Here is a 21,670-nt window from a genome sequence, read left to right as displayed (position 1 = left end):
ATTCTCTGAATCATGTGCAGGTGACTGCACCCCTGGAGTGGGGGTAGGGGGTAAATACAGGATGCCAACAGCTTCTTGGCTGGCTATAGACCAGGAATGGCAGAAACATGCCCCCCGACCCCTGCCGCCTTCTTCCCGCACCCACATCAGATATTGTAGTCTATCCTCATGTTTCTTTCACATGGCCCAGCTGTGGCCGTGGGACCTTCCTTTAGACTCAGCATGCCTGCCCCCTGACATAAGCTGCTGGGAGATGGCGTGTCCCTGCTCCAGACATAGATGCCTGGGAAAAGGATTTGTCCTGGGGGTCGCTTGGGGGGCTACGCTCTGGGTGTGGGACAAGGAGCCAGTGGGCCCCGAGGCTAGGGTAGGGCGTGGGTGTCAACACACCCCACTCTTTTTGCCTGTACTTGGCTCTCCTGTTTCTTGCAGGATCTGGTATGAGTGAGAATTCAGTGAGCAAAAATCCTGGCGGTTTCTGGGGAAGGGAGAGAGGAATAAGTACGCAAGACCCAAAAAAGAAGCCACTGTCTCCCTTAGTGCTGGGGAGGGCTGTGAGCCCAAGCCCAGCAGGAGGCCCAGGTATTTGGCCTTTGAAAGTAGGGCAGAAGAGGGGACCACAGGATGGGGGCACAGGCGGGGGCTGGGGCTGCAGTCACACTCTTGGAAAGGTCCGGTGGCCCCATTTTTTTCATGCCTCTTCTAGACCTTAAAAAGATGCCTCCTGTATTGAAAATGTCCATGAAATTTAATTCTTGCATTTTCTACTCTTCATATCATAAAGATTTCTCCAAGTCATTAAAAATGTGTGAATGTCATTTTTAGTGGCTGTGTTAATTGTAGAGCACAGCTGTGCTCTGTTCCAGACCCGAGTCCTTCCCTGGAGGAGCCTGAGTGCCGCTCTGTTCTCCCAGCCACAGGCCTGGGTAACCTCTGCCTACACATGTGTAGTGCCCTCCAGTATTCATTCGTTCATTCATTTATTCAACAGATGTTGATGGAAGGTTTTCTTTGTGCCAGGAGCTATGCTGGGCTCTAAGCAGTGATGTAAAACAAAAAAATTGTTCCCCTCACGGAGCTTATGTTCTAGAAGTGGGGAGAGAGAAAATACACACGCATGCACGCGCACACACACGCACACACACACGTGTCAGATGGAGAAGAGTCAAGCAGGGAGTAAAGTGGGAGGTTTCCAGGAGCAGATGAAGAGCAGATGGAGGGAGGTGAGGGACAGTGGATACCCAGGGAAGAGAGAGCTACGGGGAGGCCGTGTAACTGGAGGAGGTGGGGCCCCCCTCCACTATCAGAGCCTCACTGGCCATTGGCTTTGACTCTGAGTAAGATGGGAAGCCATGGGGGTTCTGAGCAGAGGAGCGATGGGGGCAGGGGATTTACTCCGTCACACTGGTACTTGGTATATTCGTGGTTTCCAGCTTGGGGCCATGACAGGCTCTTTTATATGGCAGCCGTACCCTGCATGTCAGGTTATTGGCTAGGCATAGATTCGTAGAGGTAGATTTCACTGTCAAAAAGTCAAACAACTTCAAGATGCTTGATCCTGTTGCCAAATTATTTCCCAGAAAGTGTATTTTTGTTTTTGTTTTTAATAAGATTTATTTATTAGAGAGCAAGTGAGCCTGTGAGCGTGCATGAGTGAGAGGGGCAGAGGGAAGGGAGAGAGAATCCAGAGCAGACTCTGCACTGAGCATGGAGCCCACATGGGATTTTATTTCACGACCCTATGGTCACGAACTGAGCTGAAACCAAGAGACTGCCGCTTAAGCGACTGTACCACTCAGGCACCCCCAGAGAGTGTTTTTTTGTTTTTTAAAGATTTTATTTATTCATGAGACACACACACACACACACACACACACACACACAGAGAGAGAGAGAGAGAGAGAGAGAGAGAGAGGCACAGACACAGGCAGAGGGAGAAGCAGGCTCCATGCAGAGAGCCTGATGTGGGACTTGATCCCAGGTCTCCAGGATCACGCCCTCGGCTGAAGGTGGCGCTAAACCACTGAGCCACCTGGGCTGCCCGTTTTTTGTTTTTTTGTTTTTGAAACCAATTTACACTTCTAGCCACAGTGTCGTAGCTTGTTACCATCAACACACATTAAAGTGTTTTTAACTTTGCTAATTTAATAGCTGGGGAAATATCTTCTTTAATTACAAGGGAGATTGAGCATACTTATAAATTGGTTATATTTTGTGTTTTGTGAAGTATTTATTCAGGTTCTTTGCCTATTAGGAATTTAGGCTTTTTTCCTTATGAATTTATATAAACTGTTTAAATGTTATAGATACAAAACCATTGGAAGTTACAAATGAAAGGGCATTTTTAAAAAACCAAATCATGGGGCACCTGGGTAGCTTAGTGGGTTGTGTGTCAGCCTTTGGCTCAGGTCATGATCCCAGGTCCTGGGATTGGGCTCCTTGCTCAGCATGGAATCTGCTTCTCCCTCTCCCTCTGCCACTCCCCTTGCTTATTCTCTCAAATAAAATCTTTATGAACTGATTCTTAACTACTACCTGCCTCTGTGTTCTCCCAGCATGTTCTGCAATGTGCTACCTGGCTGTTGTACATCTTCAAGAAGATGGTTGTACCCTACTCTGTTCTCTGTGTCTTATCCAATTCCTCCCACTCAGATCTGTGCCCTGCTGGTGTCTGGGGCTCTGGGACGGGCTCTGAAAGGCCCTTGTTAGCAGGAAGAGTTACATCCTGTCTCCTGTCCAACGTGGTCACCTGTCCACCTCAGCACCCCAGCACAGGCTCAGCAGAGTCACCTGCCTCACCGGGAAGCAGCGGCAGTGCTCTGTACCTTGTTGGATATATAGCAGCATGCGGTGTTGCCCTCCCTTTTGAGAAAGGGGATGAGATCTTAGAATGTAGTTTCTTTAGTGGAATCTACTCTTGCTTAAGACACTTGTTGGAAGCAGACCCTAGTGAACATGGGCTCAGGATATCGGGAGTTCCTGGAAGTCACCCCTTCTCATGGTTCTTTTGGGTTTTTTTCCCATAATTAGTTTTTCAGGTTGGAAAAAATACGATATTCTTTGGATGCCAGACTGTTAGCTGAGAGTACCTTGCCATGGGGCTGAGTTACTGTCTCCTAGTTTGGAAGCAGGTGAAGGCAAGGAGTCTGCATTTGATTGTCATGGGCTTAGCCCCCAAGACCATAAAGGACTCCATGTCTTGGGCTCCTTAAGGACAGGTACTTAAGTTTGTATTCCCTGCTTCTGGGCTTGATACAGAAAGAAAGAAAGAAGGAAAGAAGGAAAGAAAGGAAGAAAGGAAAGGAAGGAAGGAAGGAAGGAAGGAAGGAAGGAAGGAAGGAAGGAAGGAAGGAAGGAAGGAAAGAATTCATAGAATTTATAGCATTTTTAAAAAAATCTAAAGTGTTGCTTAGACTGAATTTAGTGGGTTATCTCTTAACTGTGATCTGGAAGCTGTTGTTTGATTTTTTTTTAAATATGTATTTTGATACCCAAGTAATGCCATGGGGTTGATTTGTGAGTTAGTAAATCCTTCAAGATGTCAGTTTACAAAGCTTTGTTGGATTGATTGCTTTCTGTTCCCTACACTGGCTTTTTGCATGTGGATGGCTAATTTGAGAGCTGTGATTACCCAGACTTCCCCAACTCACAAAGTTGCCAGAACATTTGTGATGATTTAGAAACCTCTCCCTCTTCTCTGTCAGGCTGGTGAGGACACCCCCTTCTCTCTTGCCTTCCTTGATGTACCCAGTGAAATTGGTCACACCTACCCTGTGTCCTGGATCACCCCCAAATAGACTTCTTTCCTGGCACCTGTGATGCCTAATAGTACTTTTAAAAACATTCTTACTTTTCCCTAGAGGTGGAGCTGTGTGGTCTTTGATTTCTGTCTCTGTACTCTCAGTGATGTGGGCACTCGGGAATTTTAACTCTGCCCCTGCTAAAAGCCATCCTAACATGTCCTGATGCCATTTCTCTAGAAATCGTGGATGGGAATGTGAAAATGACTCTGGGCATGATCTGGACCATCATCCTCCGCTTTGCCATCCAGGACATCTCTGTGGAAGGTGGGTCTTCTGCTCTGTGCCTTTAGTCTCCCAAGCTCCCTTCTCTCCCCTGCCCTCACCATCCTCCTCCCTGAGCTCAGCCTGGTGAATTCCCTGACCCCTGGCAATAGGGGCCTAATTGTGGACCACATCCTGGGCTTCTGGCCCATCGCTGGCATCTGCCTCCCTCATCTGTAAAGAAATCAGAACTGCTTAGGTGCTGGTTCCCACTGGTATGTTGGCCCCAGAGAATCCTCCTCACTTTGGGACACTAAGGTGCTGTGGGAAGTATTGGGTTTTAGGTTGTTCAATCCAAAAGGGTAGGGAAATAGCTTGGTAACCAGAAGAGAGTGTCTCAGGATTCCGAGTCTACTCCAGGGTCTCCACTTTGCTCCCATAGTGCCCTCTGGTGGCCACTTCACAGATCTTTGAGAGGCCATGGTAGTCTGGGGCTGGGATCTTTTTAAATTTTGGTTCCAAAAAAAAAAAGGAAAGAAAATAAATAAATTAATTAACTTTTGATTCCACACTCCAGCAGTTTTTGAGCTTTCTATCTGATATGTGTGTATTTATTTTGTAATAAGTTATATTAGTATATTGATATTCATATTATGAAATATACACACCAAAACAAATTTTAAAAAGGTGAGATGGAGATAATATTTTAAAATATTTTGTATTCATGGGGCACCTGGCTGGCTCAGTTGGTGGAACGTGTGACTCCTGATCTTGAGGTTGTGAGTTCAAGCCCCACACCCGGTGCAGAGACCAAAAAAATAAATATGTAACCTAAAAAATATATTTTTGTTCATGGTCATGTCCTGTGAATCTTAAAAAGATTTTTATTCAAAGTAATTTTTTTGATGGGAAGAATGTAGAATAAATCACTTTCTTATGGAAATTTTGGTTTGACACATGATGATACAGCCATCTGAAGTTTGGATTATAGATATATGGTATTTAGGGTGGAAGTGGCTAAAAAGGTGTCCACTTCATATACGGTGCTAGTTAGTGATGGTGAATATAAATCCACTTTCAAATTGCCTTCTTGATGAGATCAATTTGATTCTTTGGGGCTGTTGTCATTGTTTTAATCTTATATAGCTGATGAGCTTGAGCTGAGTAGAAGCATTAGCTTTGCTGATTTTTTTGTTTGCTTGCGCTGGAAACATTATCTTTGCAGAAATCATTTAATGTCATTTAAAAGTCCATTTTGTAAATTGAGAGTAAATGAGATCACCCAGGAACCCTCTTTGCTGGGTACCATATCTGCAGTTCACAGATGTGAGCCCATGGGGGCAGTGTGGTTTGCAGCCCTTCTGGGCTGGGAGCTCCTGGGGTCCCCTCGGATACCTCCTTGCTTTATTTTACAGACACGGGTCTGCTTCACACATACAGCAATGGTATCAATCCATGCATTAAATATAAAGGAACTTTATTTTTTTAGATGATCCTAATGCTTTTGCCCCACACGGCTGTGTGTACTCTGCACAGCTTGTAGACCCCTGTGTGGAGATTCCAGGACTTTAGATTTTATAGACCAATCAAACATAGACCTCACATAGGTTGCTGATTTATTTTGTAGTGCTACATGTCTTTGAATAAAGGGGAATGATGGGGGAGGTATTCTGAAAGTTTGAAAGGCCATTACCTCAATATTTAAATGTAATGTGGCTAGCTCGTAAAAGCTGCCTGTCTTACTTTTTTGTTTCTCAAATAACTTCTCAAACCTTGTTGAGGAAACTCTTAGTGGCCCGGTAGCCCCAGGGTTGGAATCTAGGGGTCTTTGTAGGGACCCCTCATGTGAACAAGCCAGGACCCCGTGGTCCTGGTGGGGCTTCCTGTGAGCCAACACCCCCTCTCTGTGCTGAGCCAGCCCACTGACCTCTCCGCCCGTCATCCCCCTCCTCACAGAGACTTCTGCGAAGGAAGGGCTGCTCTTGTGGTGTCAAAGAAAGACAGCCCCTTACAAAAATGTCAACATCCAGAATTTCCACATAAGGTGAGTGGCTGGGGGCTGAGGGGCTCTTGCAGAACCTATGCTGTTCCCCTAAGACCCCTCGGCCCCCTTTGGCTGGGTTAGTCTCAGCTCTAGAACAGAGCAGAGGTCCTTGGGGAAGAAGTGGCTTTCTAGGGGAGGTCCACAGCCCCTGCCCCCACAACACTCCTTCTCTCCCAGCAGTGCCTTTGATGTGGTTGTGCTGCTGTGTATGCTTTTGCTTGATGCTGGAGCTACTGGGGAGCTTCCCAAGGGGACTGTCCAGGAAGTTCCAGCCTGGGGCACTGGAATAGAGCAGGGGGGGCACAGACAGAGACCTTGGTGGAGACTAAGTTGGATGTGGTAGGTGTCTCAGCTTCTCAGGCCCCACAGGATCCTGACCCCAGTGCCTGGGATTGTGGCCGGAAGAAATGTTTCTTCTCATCCTGTCTTCCCCTCATTCCTGCTCCAAAGCACTCTGTGGAAAAAAGGAGGACCCCCCCCCCCCAATTCTCTTTTAGGGCTTTCCCCTCTTTTAGAGTTCTGTCCAGCCCCACTCACCAGCTTGCCTCCCACCTTCTCTCTCCCTCGGACAGCTGGAAGGACGGCCTCGGTTTCTGTGCCTTGATCCATCGACACCGGCCTGAGCTGATTGACTACGGGAAGCTGCGGAAGGTACGTGTGCTCGCCTGACTTCCCAGGCCACTGTCTTAGTGGGTGGGAGGGTCCCTGCACTCTAGCTCAGCTGCCTGGCAAGGAAGAAAATGAGGTTGAGAAGCTCCTGACTTACCTGAGAGCTGTGTGGCCAAATCAAACAGAGCCGAGGCAGGAAACCCTAGACGTGGTAATTACTTTTCTTCCAGAGGCGGCATCCCATACCTTCATACTGTTTGCCTGATGCACTTCAGTGACGGTGGGCATCCCTGTGTCGATTTGGTGGCAGCCAGTGAATCCATAGCCATTTGCCACCCCCTATAAAGTGGGGCCCTGCTGCCTGTGGCTGTTCAGTCCCTTCCCCCATTCCACGGACTGCAGGGGTCTTAGTCATCTGGGGGGTGAGAGCCTAGGCGCCTTTGCTACTCGGCCAGCTGCCCACCCTGTGTGTCTTATCTTTTTTCCCTGTTTCACTGCGTCTGTCTCTCCTCTCCTTAATTTAGTTGCATCAGCAAAATCCAGCCCAAATCCTAGCACAGACCTGGTCTCACTGAATTGTGAATGCTTTCCAGAAAGCACGGGTTGCCAGAGCTAGCTGGCATTTGGACACAGGAGAGAGCTGTGGGGCTCTGGCTGGGAAGCTCTTCCTTCCCGCTGTGGCCTTACGTGGGCAAGGGAGCCTGGCTGTCCCTGGAAATTGAGTGTGGCTTGTGGGTGTAGCCCGGGGCCTGAGGGCTACTTGAGGTCCTGGACGGAAGTGACTTTCACTGCTTGGCATTGTCTTTTTTTTTTTTTTTTTTAATCATTCTGGAAGCCGTCAGAAACTTTCCCAGAAGGACTCCACCTTCTCTATTTTGAGTAGTTTCTTCCTGAAAGCATCCTGGATGAATGTTATTTATTTCTTTGTAACCTTGTGATTCTCATCTTAGCAAATGAGGAAACTGAGTCCTGGGCTGACAAAACCAGGTTGCTTTAGGTTATTCTAGAGAGCCAGGAAATAGTGCGGGAGGCCTAGCAAGGAGCTCCCATCCCTACGTGGTGGTTTTTTGCCCACGTTAGAAGAAATTCTTTTAATCGTTGTGAAGCACACGTAACGTAAAAGGTAACGTACATGAAAACACAAAACATATATGATGTAAAAACCCAAGCCATGCTGAGGTGTCCAGGGTGGTGGCAGGGATGCATTCCCATAGGTTGTCTCCTCGGCTCTTCATCCTGTACCATGGGGCCTCCAAACTCACGAAACCATCATGCCCCACTCCCCACACTGCCAGCCCCCAGCAGCCACCATCCTACTTTCTGAGTCGATGGGTTTGAGTCATCTAGATGCCTCATATATAAGTGAATTGTACAGTATTTGTGTCTGGCTTGTTTCACTGAGCTGAAGTTTTCCAGGTTGACCCAGGTGGTAGCATGTGTCAGAATGTCCTTCCTTTTGAAGGCAGGATAATGGTCCACTGTGTGGACACCACCCTGGTTAGTCTGCTCATCTGTCACTGGGCAGTTGTGCTGTTTGCACCCCGCAGCTCTTGTGAATAACGCTGCTGTGAATAGGGGCGTCCAGCTATCTCCTGCAGTCCCTGCTTTCCATTCTTTGGGATATGTACCCAGAGGTGGGATTGCTGAGTCATGCGGCAGTCCTGGGTTTAACTTGAGGACCCTCCCTCCTGTGTTAATGTTCCATGGCAGCTGCACTGGTTTACCTGTCCCACCCATGGTGCCCACGGGCTCTCATTCCTCCGCATCCTTCTCAGTCCCCAGTCTGTGTTCTAGAGATGGTTCTAGACTATTCTCAGCCAGAATAGTCCAAAGCCTGTGGCCGTTTGAAGGAGCCCCCACATTTCATGGACCGTGAAGCAGCAGAGGGGCTTGAGGTTTCCCAGTGCACCTCCTAATACCAGAGGGGAAGTGGAGGCTGGGTTACTGACCAGCCCCGCCCCACCCCTGCCAGCTGCTGGGAGAGCTGCAACTGGAAGTCAAGACCAACAGTGCCCAGGCCTGTGGACTCTTCCAGTGTGTATATCTGAGCTGTTCCTTCTTGGGCTGTAGGCCAGTGTTCTTCACCCTGTTTCTCTGACACATGAGGCCTGGAGAAGGAAAACTGGTATTGTAAATGCCCACCCAGCAAGCCCTGGGGGAGAGGGGACCATGGAAGTCCTCTCTGCGCCCCCATCTTTGACCACCAGATGTGGGTTACCGGTGACTTCTTAGGCCCTCCCCCCATGCCTTCATCCTCTTCTTCCTCTAGGACGACCCACTCACAAATCTGAACACAGCCTTTGATGTGGCAGAGAAGTACCTGGACATCCCCAAGATGTTGGATGCTGAAGGTAAAAGGTGTTTTCCTTCTGTGCCTCTGGCTCTTCTCTCACCTGTCAGAGAGAAGAGGGATGGGCCTCAACGGCCTGACATGGGAAGGGAAGAGGCCTGGCTCTGGGACCTCATCTGGAGAGCCCAGGGCAAGGGGCACCCGCCTGTCAGGGATTCCTCAGTTCCCTGGGGTTTGGAGAGGAGGCTAGCTGGCGATGGGTGCTGGCTGGTGCCTTTGAGGCTGCTCTGTACTGACCGCCTCAGGGTGGTTCTCGTCTCCATCTTGGAATCGGGGTAGTGGGTGCTGGGATGGAACACAGCATTTCCTTGTTGTTGTAGGGGAGGGAAGAACTCCTTTCCCCTACCCTCTCCGGCTCTCCAGCTGGGATCCTGTGAATTAGACTGGCAAAAGACAGATTAACAAGAGAAAAGCAAACAGAAGTCTGTTCACATGTCCATACACATGAGAGCTCTCAGGGTACTTCACAGGGTGGTTAGGAGTTTGGGGTCTATATCCACACCTGACTTGTAGGGGAGAGGGAAGGGACAACCAGCATTTATGGAAAAGCAAAGTACTTTTTAGAAAGATGAATGGGCCCTTAGGGGAGAATAGGAGGGAGAGGTGATAGTGTGTGACAATGTCTGTCTGGGACCATTTTCAAATATATGCCAAAGCTGGAAGACTAGTCTATGAACTTCCATATACCCATCATCCCAATAAAACAATTATAGACTTTGCCACTTCTTTTCCCCTTTTGTTTTCTTAGGTGAAGTATTTTATTTTATTTTTATTTTATTTTTTAAAAGATTTTATTTATTCATTCATGAGAGACCGAGAGAGAGAGGCAGAGACACAGGCAGAGGGAGAAGCAGGCTCCATGCAGGAAGCCTGATGTGGGACTCGATCCCGGGACTATGGGATCACGCCCTGGGTGGAAGGCAGGCGCTAAACTGCTGAGCCATCCAGGGATCCCTTAGGTGAAGTATTTGAAAACAAATCGCAGACATCACAGCATTTCACCTCTACATACTTCAGAATACATACCTTAAAAATATGGGTATTTTCTTATGCAACCATGAAACAAATTTCATGCTTAGCAAGTTGACTGTTATCCCTTGATATATCTACTGCCCAATTCAAAATCAAATTTTTTCCAGTCATTTCTTTTGCGAGTTAGTTTGTTTTAATCAGGATCCAAATAAGGTCTGCATGTGGCGTTTAGTTCTATTTCTTCTGTCTTTTCCCATCTGTAGCACTTCCTCCTCCTTCCGTTCCTTTTTCCTCCTGCCATTGAACTTGCTACAGACACCGGGCCAGCCGTTCATGGAACGTTCCATATTCAGGGTCTGTTGTTTGTTTCCCTGGGGCACTATTTTTCTCCACTGTCTGTCTCTCATGTTCCTGTACATGGAGATTGATGCCAGAAGCCCGTAGGACTCAGGCTCAACATTTGGGCAAGAGGACTTGGTGGTTCTATAAACTCTCCACGTCACATCAGGAAGTGCATCATGTGTTCACCAGCTGGCTTTTAACTCCAGATTTTTCTTGACAGATATCGTCGGAACCGCCCGACCGGATGAGAAAGCCATCATGACTTACGTGTCCAGCTTCTACCATGCCTTCTCTGGAGCCCAGAAGGTACCAGGGCCCCTGCCCCTTCCTTGTGCAGCACACCTCATGCCGGGCCCCAAACCATGCGCCCCTGCCCCACCCGCCTCTCCCCGGCAACAGGGTCTGGATGGTCTGTCTCTTTGGTAGAGTTAGCTCCCGGTGCCAACGTGGCGTGCTGCTCTTGCTCGGCTCCTCTCCCACCCTGCATCTCTGCTCCTTCTCTCCTCTTCCTCTGCAGTCTCTGAGAAGACTGGGCTAGAGCTCGCCTTCTGGGACCCAGAGGGCTGGCTTAAGCAGGAAGAGCTGCCTGTGTGAAGTCAGCCTGGGGGTTCTGGATGCCTGCAAGGCGCAGTGGGCAGCAGCTCCTCTGTGCTCACCTTCGTTGAAGCTACAAGCATTAAAAGAGCCGCAGGGCTTCTCCTGGAGAGGCATCTCCTGTCTTCACTGACCTATTTTACAAACGTGTCACAAAGTTCCCACCTTTCTCCCACTCATGGGCATGATTTAGCAAATCTGTCCACAGCTTCTTGTGGGTTCCTGGTACCTTCTATATCCTTCTATATCCCCTCCTTGGAGGTGGGGGGAGGGAGGAGGTGGGCAGCTGTGAACCCCTTCAAATACCCTGGCTCAGTTTTGCTCAGGGAGGGAGGCCTGAGTTCAAAGTCTGGTTGTGCAGGTTCTGCACTGCACAAGGGTACCACAACTAAAGAGCACTGTTCACACCACAGACATTAAAGATTTGAATGTTTTGTTGTGAAGCTTAGCTCAGGCAGCAGAAGCCCCTCTCCTAGACCCGTCTCACAGGCAGGACCCTGGAAACACAACATGCAGGTCGACATGACCACAGACCGCAGGCCGGGCCTTCATGATTTGGGGCTGTGGACTTGTCACATCACATGGATGTGCTAGGCAAATTCCTCACCCTCTGCATGGAGTCTGAGTGACCTGTCTCCAAATGCATGATGGGGGTGCTCCCCCCACCTCCGCCCAGCCTTCCCCTCTGCTCTTCCTCCCCCTTCCCCGTCTTAGCTTGTGCTCCCTCCCCTCCCCTTACTCCTCCCACCATCTCATTTTTCCTCTTTCTGCCATTCCCTCATTTGCTGCCCATGCAACTGTCCTGTGTCCTCTCCGTCCACCACGGCTGTTTGGGTTTATTCTTGCTGCCGCCGCCCTTTCCCCCCTCAACCTCTTCTCCTTCTCTGTGCAGATGTGTAGGCACGCTAAGGCCGGAGGGGAAGGCCATGTGCCCTATTGTTTCATGTCACTGCCACGCCTTCTCGGGTGCGCGGAAGGTGAGCTCCCCCTCGGCCTCGTCCGCTCTCCCCGCCACCCTCCGCCCGCCTCTTCAGTCTTCCCTGGATGCTCTGGCAACGCCCCGTGGGGCCACAGCCCTGCAGTGACAGGAGGGGCTGGAGAAGCCCCTCTGCCTCTTGGAGGAGGGCAGGGTGCTCTCTGAACCTTGGCCGGGACGCCGGAAGGTGCCGGAGAGCCCCAGCCTCTGGCCGGCCCCCGTGTTTCTGTCCGTGCGCGCTGGCGGCCGCGGATGGGAACGAAGCCTGCGGTCTCCGCTCCTTCCCTGGAGCCTGAGTCAGGAGCCCTTATCCCGAGAGTACAGCTCTTGGCTGTGCTTCCTGACTGTTCCCCTAAAGGTTCAGGACCCCTTCCTCTTCTCCCCTCCCTGCTTTGGCCAGCCCATCCTCTCAAATGACCCAGCAGACGGGCAGGGAGAAATCTTCCTGCCGTCTTCCTGGCGTCCGGGCCGGAGGCTCAGAGCCCTTCCCAGCCGGGCCTGCCACGGACGTGGTGCAGGCCGCACGCTCCGCAGCGGGACCCTGTGTCCACTGTAGACCGTGGAGATTTGAATATTTGTCACTGAGGTCCTCCTGCAGATGGCAGTAGAAACATTCTCAAACACAGCAGTATGATAGTTTTCCAATAGAGGTGCCTTGGGAAGAGGCGCCTCTCAATCACACAGAAACACCGTGTGAGCTAGTAGCAGCCCTGTTTCCTGGCCAGATGGGCACCCAGAACTCTCCCTGCCTCCCTTCCGGGCCTCACCTTGTCCCCCCTGAGACTGGAGAGCTGTCCCGTGTGCAGGCTGCCTCACAGGTGTCCTGGCCCTCCACCCCCCTCCAGCCCCTTCCAGCCTCTTCTCTGGTCTGCTTCTTGCTTCCTTTCTCTATCCCATCTCTGCTGCTGCTCTCTTGTCACCTTCTTCTGGCTCCTCTGACCCCCCACCTCTCAGCCAGGGTGTAAGCAGCATCTGTCTACTTCTCGGGTGGGCTCCCAGCCCTGCCTGCTTGCAGCCACAGCTGGGGTGGGTGAGGGGGGGTTTCCTCTTTCCAGCTCTTCCTCTTTCTCCCCTGCTCCTCCAAGGGTTCTCTCCTGGGCTTCATGCCTGCTGACACTGGCCTTCCCTGTGTCCTGGCTGATGATCATGCTCGGACGGGAGTGTGTGCGAGAGTATGTGCTCACATGTGCATATGTGCGTGTGCATGTAGCAGCCTGCTTTCTTCCCTCCCGGGTCTCATGCCACCTCCCCCCGCCCCCCCGCTCCCGGCCCCCGCCCATGCCCTCTTCCTTCCCTCTCATCCTTGTTGCAATCATTTCATGCTACTTTTGTCCACATTGAAGGACAAGGTCACTAGTGGGTGGAGGTGGTGGTGCATTCTCATGTCCCGGGTCAGGGGCCTCTTCCGGAGTTGGCCCCAACTACTTCTAAAGATTCAGGCAACTGCTTAGAGCCAAGTGGGCCAGGGGTAGGGGAGGTCTCCCCCTCCCCTATGGAAGAAGGAGGATTCTTTCAGACTCATACTCTCTTCTTGTCTTGACTGTCTCCGTGTCTGGTGCCAGAGGGGGGAAATATGCTGAAACCCATGCCCAATGCCCTGCATCCTCTCCACTGTCTTTCCCTTGTCAAGCCGTGGACAGTGGAACTAGAAAGACGGCAGAGTGTCTTGCATGCATGCACGTGTGTACACGTGTGCGGGCGAGTGTGTGTCACAGTCCATGGACCCATAAACAGGCATGTAGCACGCGAGTGCACGTCGTTGGTTTTCCTGGTCAGACAAAGACCCACTTCTGTTTGAAATGGTGGTTTGGGTTCTGGTTCTTTCTCCGTTTTCTTCACTCCTCCCCTTCCCCTGTGTCGATTTAGAATCATCAGAAAGCAGCGGATTTTGTTTATGTAATCTGTGCTTTGAAGTTCATGGTCTGTTGGGGATGCTTGTGAGAAATAATGAGCTGGCCCTGACCAGCTCTGCGGTAGGTGTTTCTGGTTGCTTTCAGGAGTTGATGGTGATGTCTGCACCTGCCCTGTTGGCCCGTCGGTTGCTTTTTCACATCATGAATCTCCTCTTGGAGGGAACCACCATTCTTGCCCTCGAGGAATGCACAGTCCACTTGGGGGAGCCCTTCCACCCAGAAGCCAGCCTTGGCTGCCATCTGATCAGCGCCTGCTCTGCCACAGAGCTGAGCAGGGGACAAGTGGATCAGAGGGCTATGGGGCTGCACGACACGACAGCTTTCTTGAATGAGAGGCCCTGGAGCTTGGGGGCCTAAGGGTTGAATAGGAGTCCTCTAGTGAAGGTGTGGCAAGGGTTGGGAAGGCAGTCTCAGCTTGTGTGACAGCTTCAAGGTGTGACGGTGCAGCCTGTGAGGGGAGGGTGAGTTAACAGTGGTGCCAGGGCCCTCCTGCTGCCCAGCGCGAGGCACACGAGTGAAGCCGGAGATGATGGCTGCTGGGGAGCATGCTGAGCCCCTTGGCCTGCGGGCCCCACCGGCAGGGACACTGGGGCTGGCTGCTGATTTAGACTCTGGGAAAGGCTGTGGGAGGAAGGAAATGGGCAATTCTAGATAGAATTTGGGAGATTTTTGACTAAAAAGGTCACAGGTGACATTTTTGTGGCATTCATGTGAATCTGTGAGTGGTGGAAGGCAGAGCCATTGTGCGTCACTTGGATGCACTTTGGATGGTAGACGTCACTACCTGTACCGGTGAATTTGATGTTGCTTCTTAGAACAGCAGTTTGGCTTGGGATAGCTAAGTTATTAGTATTCCAGGAATAATAGTCCATAACTTAAAAAACAACTCTAACATAAAACCAGATTGTTCTGTGTTAAGCTGCATAATAATACAGTTGAATGTAAGTCATGAAAAATAAACCAAGGGAAGGTATACACAAATGTCTAGAAGTCTTCCTTTGGCATTTAGAAGTGATCCTTTTGCCCAGTGTTATGGAATATTTTCTCAGCCTGTTCCTGTTATTTTCACTCATGTCCCTGATTTCATGCAAATCCTGTCAACATCAGAAAGGTCATGGGCAGTCTGGTTTTGCTTCTTGGGGTCCAAAGCACCCCATCTCCTCTTGCCAGAACAGCCTAAGGCCAGGACTTTTCTAGGGTTGTTCTTCTGATGGTGTTTCAATTTCTGTTTCTCTAAGAGATTGAGTCTTTCCTCCCCTAGAACCAATGTCTCCCTTGAGCAGTCTCTTTATGACATGGTGGTGCTGGGTACCTCTCTCCTAAATCCCCCATCATGATGGAGTTCTTGTAGCCACAGGAGAAACCATTTCTAGAAAACGAGTGGGACAATTAGGGTAGGCTTCAATCCCACCCTCAAAAGTCTCACTTGCCTTCCACCCCAGCAATTATGTCCTGTAGACCTTACTTTCCTTCGTGGTCTCTGTGACCTCCTGGGCTGGGGGTGCTGGATGGCTGAACCATTCTTTGTAAAAGGACCAATGTGGAAGCAAGTGTCACGTAGTAGGCTTCTGCAGCAGGGTGGCTGCCAGCCTAGGGGAGTTAAGCAGTGAGCAAAAGAAATAGATCAAGGCCTTGAAGTTTCTACCTGTCTTCCCCATAAAATAAAATCTGGATTCCAGGAGCCTGTTTCTTTCCTAAAGGTAACTGTGGGAGCTGGGCTGTCCCTTGAGGGCAGAGGCAACCCTGATGGAGTTTGCAGACAGGCCATTGCCTTTTTGAAAGAAAGTACTCTTGCTCCGTAATGCCTATCCTTTCTTTCCAAAGGCAGATTTCCTGGTTGTAATGATGGGTTTTCTCAGTCTCTCTGGGTGAAGCCACCTGGGTGTAGGCAGGCTGAGTTGCTGGCTTGGGAAAGAGGCAGGTCTCTGAAAAATTCCCAGGTGGCCCACTTGGGACTCCCCTCCCCCCTGCCAGACTTCATCCAGAAGGAGCCTCTGTTGACCCTGAAACAGCCAACAGTCTCTGAGGGATGGGGGAGGCTCCTGTGGCTCACAGGACAGATCTCTTAAAATTCTTAAAATGAACACAGGCCTCATTTAGTTTACCAGTTTGACATTGACACACAAGTCAAAGCTTATGACCACTGAGCCCAGGATTTCAAGATGAATCAGGAGGATAACAAGGCCAAGGAGGGCTTTATCCATCAGACATCACAGTGGGAGCTGCTTCTTGCCTAGGATGTGGGCCATCTCTGATTCTTACCCACTTGGGTCATCATGCTGGGGATAACTTACCTGTGTCCACACAGAGACCACTGGCCCCCTGTGTCCCTTGCCCCAGCCTCAGGAAGTGGCCCTGGTGACTTCAGGTGGATTGCTACCCCAGCCCTCCTCGTGGGGCAGTTGGTCTGTTTCCTATGACTTTCCTCTTTCCAGAGCCCCACAAGGAAGGAATGTCCCTCCTTGTCACCTTTTGGGATTCCCTGTGGTTACCTGTTGGCTCTTAAGAGGAAGGATGATCAATCAGGAGCTCCATGTGAGAAGTGGCCATGGCATCTCCAGGGCAGTTAGGCTGGAAGGCAAATGGGTAAGGGTCTAAGGATTAGATTCCTTGCCTCCGTTTCTTGAGACCTGGGACTCAAAGGACCCATCCCATCGTGGAGGCCCTCTGGCCAATCCCACAGTTGGACCTGGTGGAGGCCTTCTTACTCTGAAGTCTTGCCCTGGAGGGTGCAATCTCTTGACTTTGAGCCTGAAAGGACCTTTATGCTCATTCTGTCCCCTCACACACACACACATCCCAGCAGTCACTCCCAGTCACACAATTCAGTGGGCGTGTGTCCTATTTGGAAAGTTCTTCAAAGAGAAAACATTTACATGTGAATTACTTCTTTTCAGTTCAAAGCACCTTCATTCTCAGGAAGTTCTCCCTTATGTCTAGCCTCTGTTTATCTTGCAGCGATAAGATTTTGTCTTGTTCATCGACCAGTTGTGGGTCCCATCTTTCTATCCCTTAAGCCCTTGATATCTGCAGGGTCACCCTTCTCTAGAGCCCCAGGATTCATATCTGTTTGTTCATCGGCATTATCTGCTCCCATCCCTAGGCTGTCTTTCTATCCCAGGACCCCAAAAAGGCTTTGAGTTCCCTTCCCCTTGGAGTTGGGTCATTATGTGAACAGATGAATTTAAAAATCACCGGAGTGGCAGGTGATATAGGACCGTCTGGCCCTTGCTGGTGTTGATTCCACAACACCCTCCATGGCCTGAGAAGGCGGTATGCCCTGGAGTTTCCAGGCCTTTGCATCTGAGTCAGTCCCCTTTCATTTCTCTTGTCCCCAGGACTCATGTCTGCCGTCTGCTAGCCTAGCTCTCACTCAGCACACACCTGTGCTTAGCTTTCCCGCCTGTGCTTCCTGCACATTCTGCCCGTGTTTGGTTGATCCTTAAAGTCTTGCACTTTATGCTGTAGAGGGTCCCTGAATCTTCTGTGATGTTCTTTGGGCTTTGAGCTAGGTAGGAGCAGATTCTGTAGGGATCCCGAGAGGCCCCTCTGCACCTTATTCCAGACTCCCAGCTTTGAATTTCTGCATCTCCCAAGATCCTGGCAAATCCAGCCTGAGAGCATGAGCCTTGGGAATCCCAGGGCCTGCACTTTGGGTTCTAGACTCACCTCTTCACTTGAGCTGACCCTTTTGATTGTATCAGTCATCACGCTAGTGTCTTCCCAACATGCATGGTTGGCCTCAAGCTCAGATCCTTCTCCAGGGGCCCCGAGTTCAGCCACCAAGATCTCTCTTTGAGCTCACTTGATCCTTGGGACCCAGCATGGGCTGGCAGAGGCTGACAAGGAAGATGTGGATTCGAAACCTTGGAAGCTGCCTTCCTGCCACATGGAGCTGCAGGGGTGGCAGCTCCTGCTGCCCCGGGCTGACCGTGACCACCACCCCCCCTTTCTTGTTGCCAGGCGGAGACAGCAGCCAATCGCATCTGCAAGGTGCTGGCCGTCAACCAGGAGAACGAGCAGCTCATGGAAGACTATGAGAAGCTGGCCAGCGATGTGGGTACCTCCTGGGTTCTCCTGGCCTGGCTCCAGCAAGGCTCTCCTACTCCACCCTGGGGCAAGTGGGAGCCCCCAGAACCTGTACCTCCAAACCCATCCCTGGGGTGCAGTCTAAGGCTGGGCATAGTCCTTGGTCCCAGCACAGCAAGTCCAGGGCAGCTTCGGCTCCTCTCTGGCTCTCCTAGAAGGCAGAGACAGAGCCGATCTCTGGGCCCCAGAGGGCCGAGTCTCTGGCTTTTTTTCTCACCAACCAACAGTGAGCCTGGCAAACTCATCACCTGTCTGGGTCTTGGTTTTTTTCACTTGTCAAGTAAGAACTAAGCCAAGACCTCTGAGGGGCCTTTCTAGCCTGGTACACTGTTGTTCTGTGAGTTGGTTGGGCTAGAAAAGGAGAACACCTGGTTCTGAGATGATAGGAACTGGAGATGGACCTGGGCTGGCTCAAGCTAGCTTAGCAGCTGGGCCCACCCAGGGGACAGGACACAGAGCTGGGTTTGCTGTTTTGCCACTGACTATATTTGGGTTAAGGCTCTACTTGCTTCTTCCTTAAAAGAATTCAGTCTTCTGAACAGCTCAGCCTGGCCTCTTGGTGGATCTGCCATCCAACATAGTAAGAACCCAGGTGCCAGGTTTAATCCCTGCTGCCATTCCAGCTTGTCACTTTGGCAGGTCACATAACCTCATGGTGCCTCAGTCACCCCTCTGCAACCTAGGGGAGGATCACAGCATATGGCCCCCTGGGGTTCCTGTCATCATCCCAGTGAGTTAATCTGGGGGACAAGCTGACACCCTACAGGCGCTCATTTTATTTCCTGTGACCACCAACACTCCTCCTCCAGCTTCTCCACTGTCATCCCTTCATCCAGGCTGTTCCCTGCCTGTGTCCCCAGAAGCCAGCCACTTCCTTTCTGAGTTCGAGATCCTCATTCTAGAATTCTAGATGGCCAGGTGACAAGAGCCTCAGGAAACAACTGTTAACCCCCTCCCTGGTACAGACAAGGACACAGAGGCCCAGCCAGGTGGTAGAGCTGGAACCAGAGCTCGGGTCTCCTGGTCGAGCTGACTTCCTAGCAGGTCTGCGGTTCTGCCCCCAGCAGACAGAGCAGGGAGGTTGAGTTAACAACTTCTGCTGGCAGAGAGGAGGCTGATGGCCAGGCTGCATGAAGCCTGTGATTCTAAGAGGGAACACCCTGGAACCTGGCCTTGCAGCCAGGGAGTGGTAGTTGGGACAGTGTGTGCTGCGGGGACAGACGTCCGCCAGCTCCCCCGGGGGGGAAGGGCCAAAAGGCCATCAGGAGGAGAGGGGAACAACCCTTGCCGCCCTCCCTTCCTCCAGCTGTTGGAGTGGATCCGCCGCACCATCCCGTGGCTGGAGAACCGGGCGCCAGAGAACACCATGCATGCCATGCAGCAGAAGCTGGAGGACTTCCGGGACTACCGGCGCCTGCACAAGCCGCCCAAGGTGCAGGAGAAGTGCCAGCTGGAGATCAACTTCAACACGCTGCAGACCAAGCTGCGCCTCAGCAACAGGCCCGCCTTCATGCCCTCGGAGGGCAGGATGGTCTCGGTGAGCGCCGGGGAGCCCAGGCCCCCACAGCCCCGCTGGACTGCCTCCAGCCCCTGGGCTGCTCCTGCTCAGGGCGGGACGTGTCTTCTCCGTCTGCTACACTGCTCCGGAGATCGTTTCTCCCGTCCAGATTGCCCCCCAGGCTCAAGCACCCCCCGCCCCGACTATTCTAGGCCAGACTCACCCTGCCAGACTCCCACCTGGACCTCTAGCACCGCCTCCTCCCCCACCCCTCTGAAAATCATCTTTGCAAACAAAATGCCTCTTTTTTTTTTTTAAGATTTTATTTGTTTATTTATAGTGACGCAGAGAGGGAGAGAGGCAGAGACACAGACAGAGGGAGAAGCAGGCTCCATGCGGGGAGCCCAATGTGGGACTCGATCCCAGGACCCCAGGATCATGCCCTGAGCCAAAGGCAAATGCTCAACCACTGAACCACCCAGGTGTCCCTCAAAATGCCTCTTGACATATTGAACCAAACAGGCCACAATTCAGTAGCAATTAGGATAATTTTTACTGCTGTAGAATCTTTTTAAAGCACTTTTAAAAAATGTGTTATCTTAGGCAAGTTAAGGGATTTTGGAGGGGGGTAGGGTATTTCAAAGATACAAATAGGCAAGATACAGAAAATAAAAATTACTCATAATCTTAACTGCCCAATATCAACTTAAAAATGTTTTTTACCGGATGCCTGGGTGGCTTAGTTGTTTGGGCGTCCAACTCTTAATCTCCGCTCAGGCCTTGGTCTCAGGGTTGTGAGTTCAGGCTGTGAACTCCATGCATGGAGTCTACTTGGGCTCCATGCTGGGCATGGAGTCTACTTAAGAAAAAAAGCTTTTTAGAAAAGATTCTTTTAGTCTACGTAAGTATAATTTTTAAGGAAATCCTAAAGCATGTTTTATTTAATAAGCTGCTTAAAAAAAAAAAACTAAAATTATATTGTGAATGGCTTTCCAAGTTGTTAAATTTAGGTTACTTATGTTTTCTCCTTCCCCCTTACCTTACCCTCAGACTTGGGGAGAAATGTTGTGAGCCAGAGAAACATGCAAAAGAAAATTTAAAAATTCACCATAGTGAATGAGAAGTTATGAGGTGTGGGCATATAAGGTGGGAAGGGCAGGGAATGGGCAAAGCAGGCAGACGGCGTTGTAAGGAGGCAGGATCCTGGGGGACCCTGGAGGAGAGGAAACAGGCCCTGTTGTGTATGCACTTTGGAAAATTGTAGTCTTTTTACAGATTTCAGGCTGAAACAGTAGGTCTTAGGTGGCTAGAGCCCCACTACCGGGCGGGTGCTCTGTGAGTTAGAAGCACCCCCTACTCTGGGTGGAGGCAGCCTGTCCCTGGGGCCCCCGGGTGGCACACAGGCCAGTTCAGCCCATATCTGCCCAGCACGCACCCTGTGCTAATTGCAGGAGTGACCCTGTGGGTGGCTTCCTGTCTAAAGGGCCGTGGGTTTGTGCTCAGCAGCTGTCACTCTCTCAGGTGCTTGGCCAGCTTGCCCAGACCAGGGTCCCTGCAGGCTCCAGGCTACTGCCCAGAGCCCGAGAGCAGATCCAGAAATGTGGGGGAGCCTGGGAGGCTCCCATGCCTGCCTGCCTTGTTCGTTAGTTGCTCTTTTCCCCTGCCTTATCCTACATCCTCTGTGATTGGTTGGAATCCTGGGCCACAGAGGGGTCGGGCTCTTTCCCCACAGGCCTACACGCCCGAAGCCCTGTAGCTGGCTGGCCCATGTGGACTTGGGCCTCACTCCCTGCCCAGGAGGCGGGTGTCCAGGAGCTCAGGGAACACCAGTGTATGGCTGAGATGGGGAAGGGGCTTCTTCTAGAAGGCACAGGGCAGTTGTGGGGGGCCTCGGGGGCCAGGAGGGGCTGACCCTGTGCTTCCCATCCCTTCAGGACATCAACAATGCCTGGGGCTGTCTAGAGCAGGCTGAGAAAGGCTACGAGGAGTGGCTGCTGAATGAAATCCGGAGGCTGGAGCGGCTCGACCACCTGGCAGAGAAGTTCCGGCAGAAGGCTTCCATCCACGAGGCCTGGACGGACGGTAAGGCCAGCCCAGCCGCCCGCCGCCCCGGGGCTTCCGCTTTCGCGCTCTGCCAGCTGGACCGCCAGCCACACAGCTCCTTTCTCTCCTGCTCTTTGTTTTGCTTTGTCTCTTACTAGTTCCTTGTCATTAGACAAGTCCATTAGCCTTTTGGTCATCTCTGCTTCCTCGTCTGTAAAGTGGGGATGATCACAGAG

General features: G+C 51.1%; 1 protein-coding gene across 4 annotated transcripts in view; it reads left to right on the top strand.

The window, feature by feature from the left end:
* ACTN1 (actinin alpha 1) overlaps positions 1-21,670 on the top strand; it is a 93,298-nt gene that overhangs the window by 58,343 nt on the left and 13,285 nt on the right. For all 4 annotated transcript variants that reach the window (XM_077909753.1, XM_077909751.1, XM_077909752.1 and 1 more), the window contains exons 4-11: positions 3,981-4,067; positions 5,961-6,048; positions 6,621-6,699; positions 8,927-9,008; positions 10,542-10,627; positions 17,768-17,860; positions 19,200-19,430; positions 21,326-21,473. In XM_077909753.1, the coding sequence (XP_077765879.1) occupies positions 3,981-4,067; positions 5,961-6,048; positions 6,621-6,699; positions 8,927-9,008; positions 10,542-10,627; positions 17,768-17,860; positions 19,200-19,430; positions 21,326-21,473 (894 nt within the window). The remainder of the gene's footprint in view (positions 1-3,980; positions 4,068-5,960; positions 6,049-6,620; positions 6,700-8,926; positions 9,009-10,541; positions 10,628-17,767; positions 17,861-19,199; positions 19,431-21,325; positions 21,474-21,670) is intronic.

This window comes from Canis aureus, chromosome 9 (assembly GCF_053574225.1).
Source record: "Canis aureus isolate CA01 chromosome 9, VMU_Caureus_v.1.0, whole genome shotgun sequence".
Taxonomy (NCBI): Eukaryota; Metazoa; Chordata; class Mammalia; order Carnivora; family Canidae; genus Canis; species Canis aureus.
Note: the sequence above shows the minus strand (reverse complement) of the source record. Positions and strands in the feature narration are given on the sequence as shown.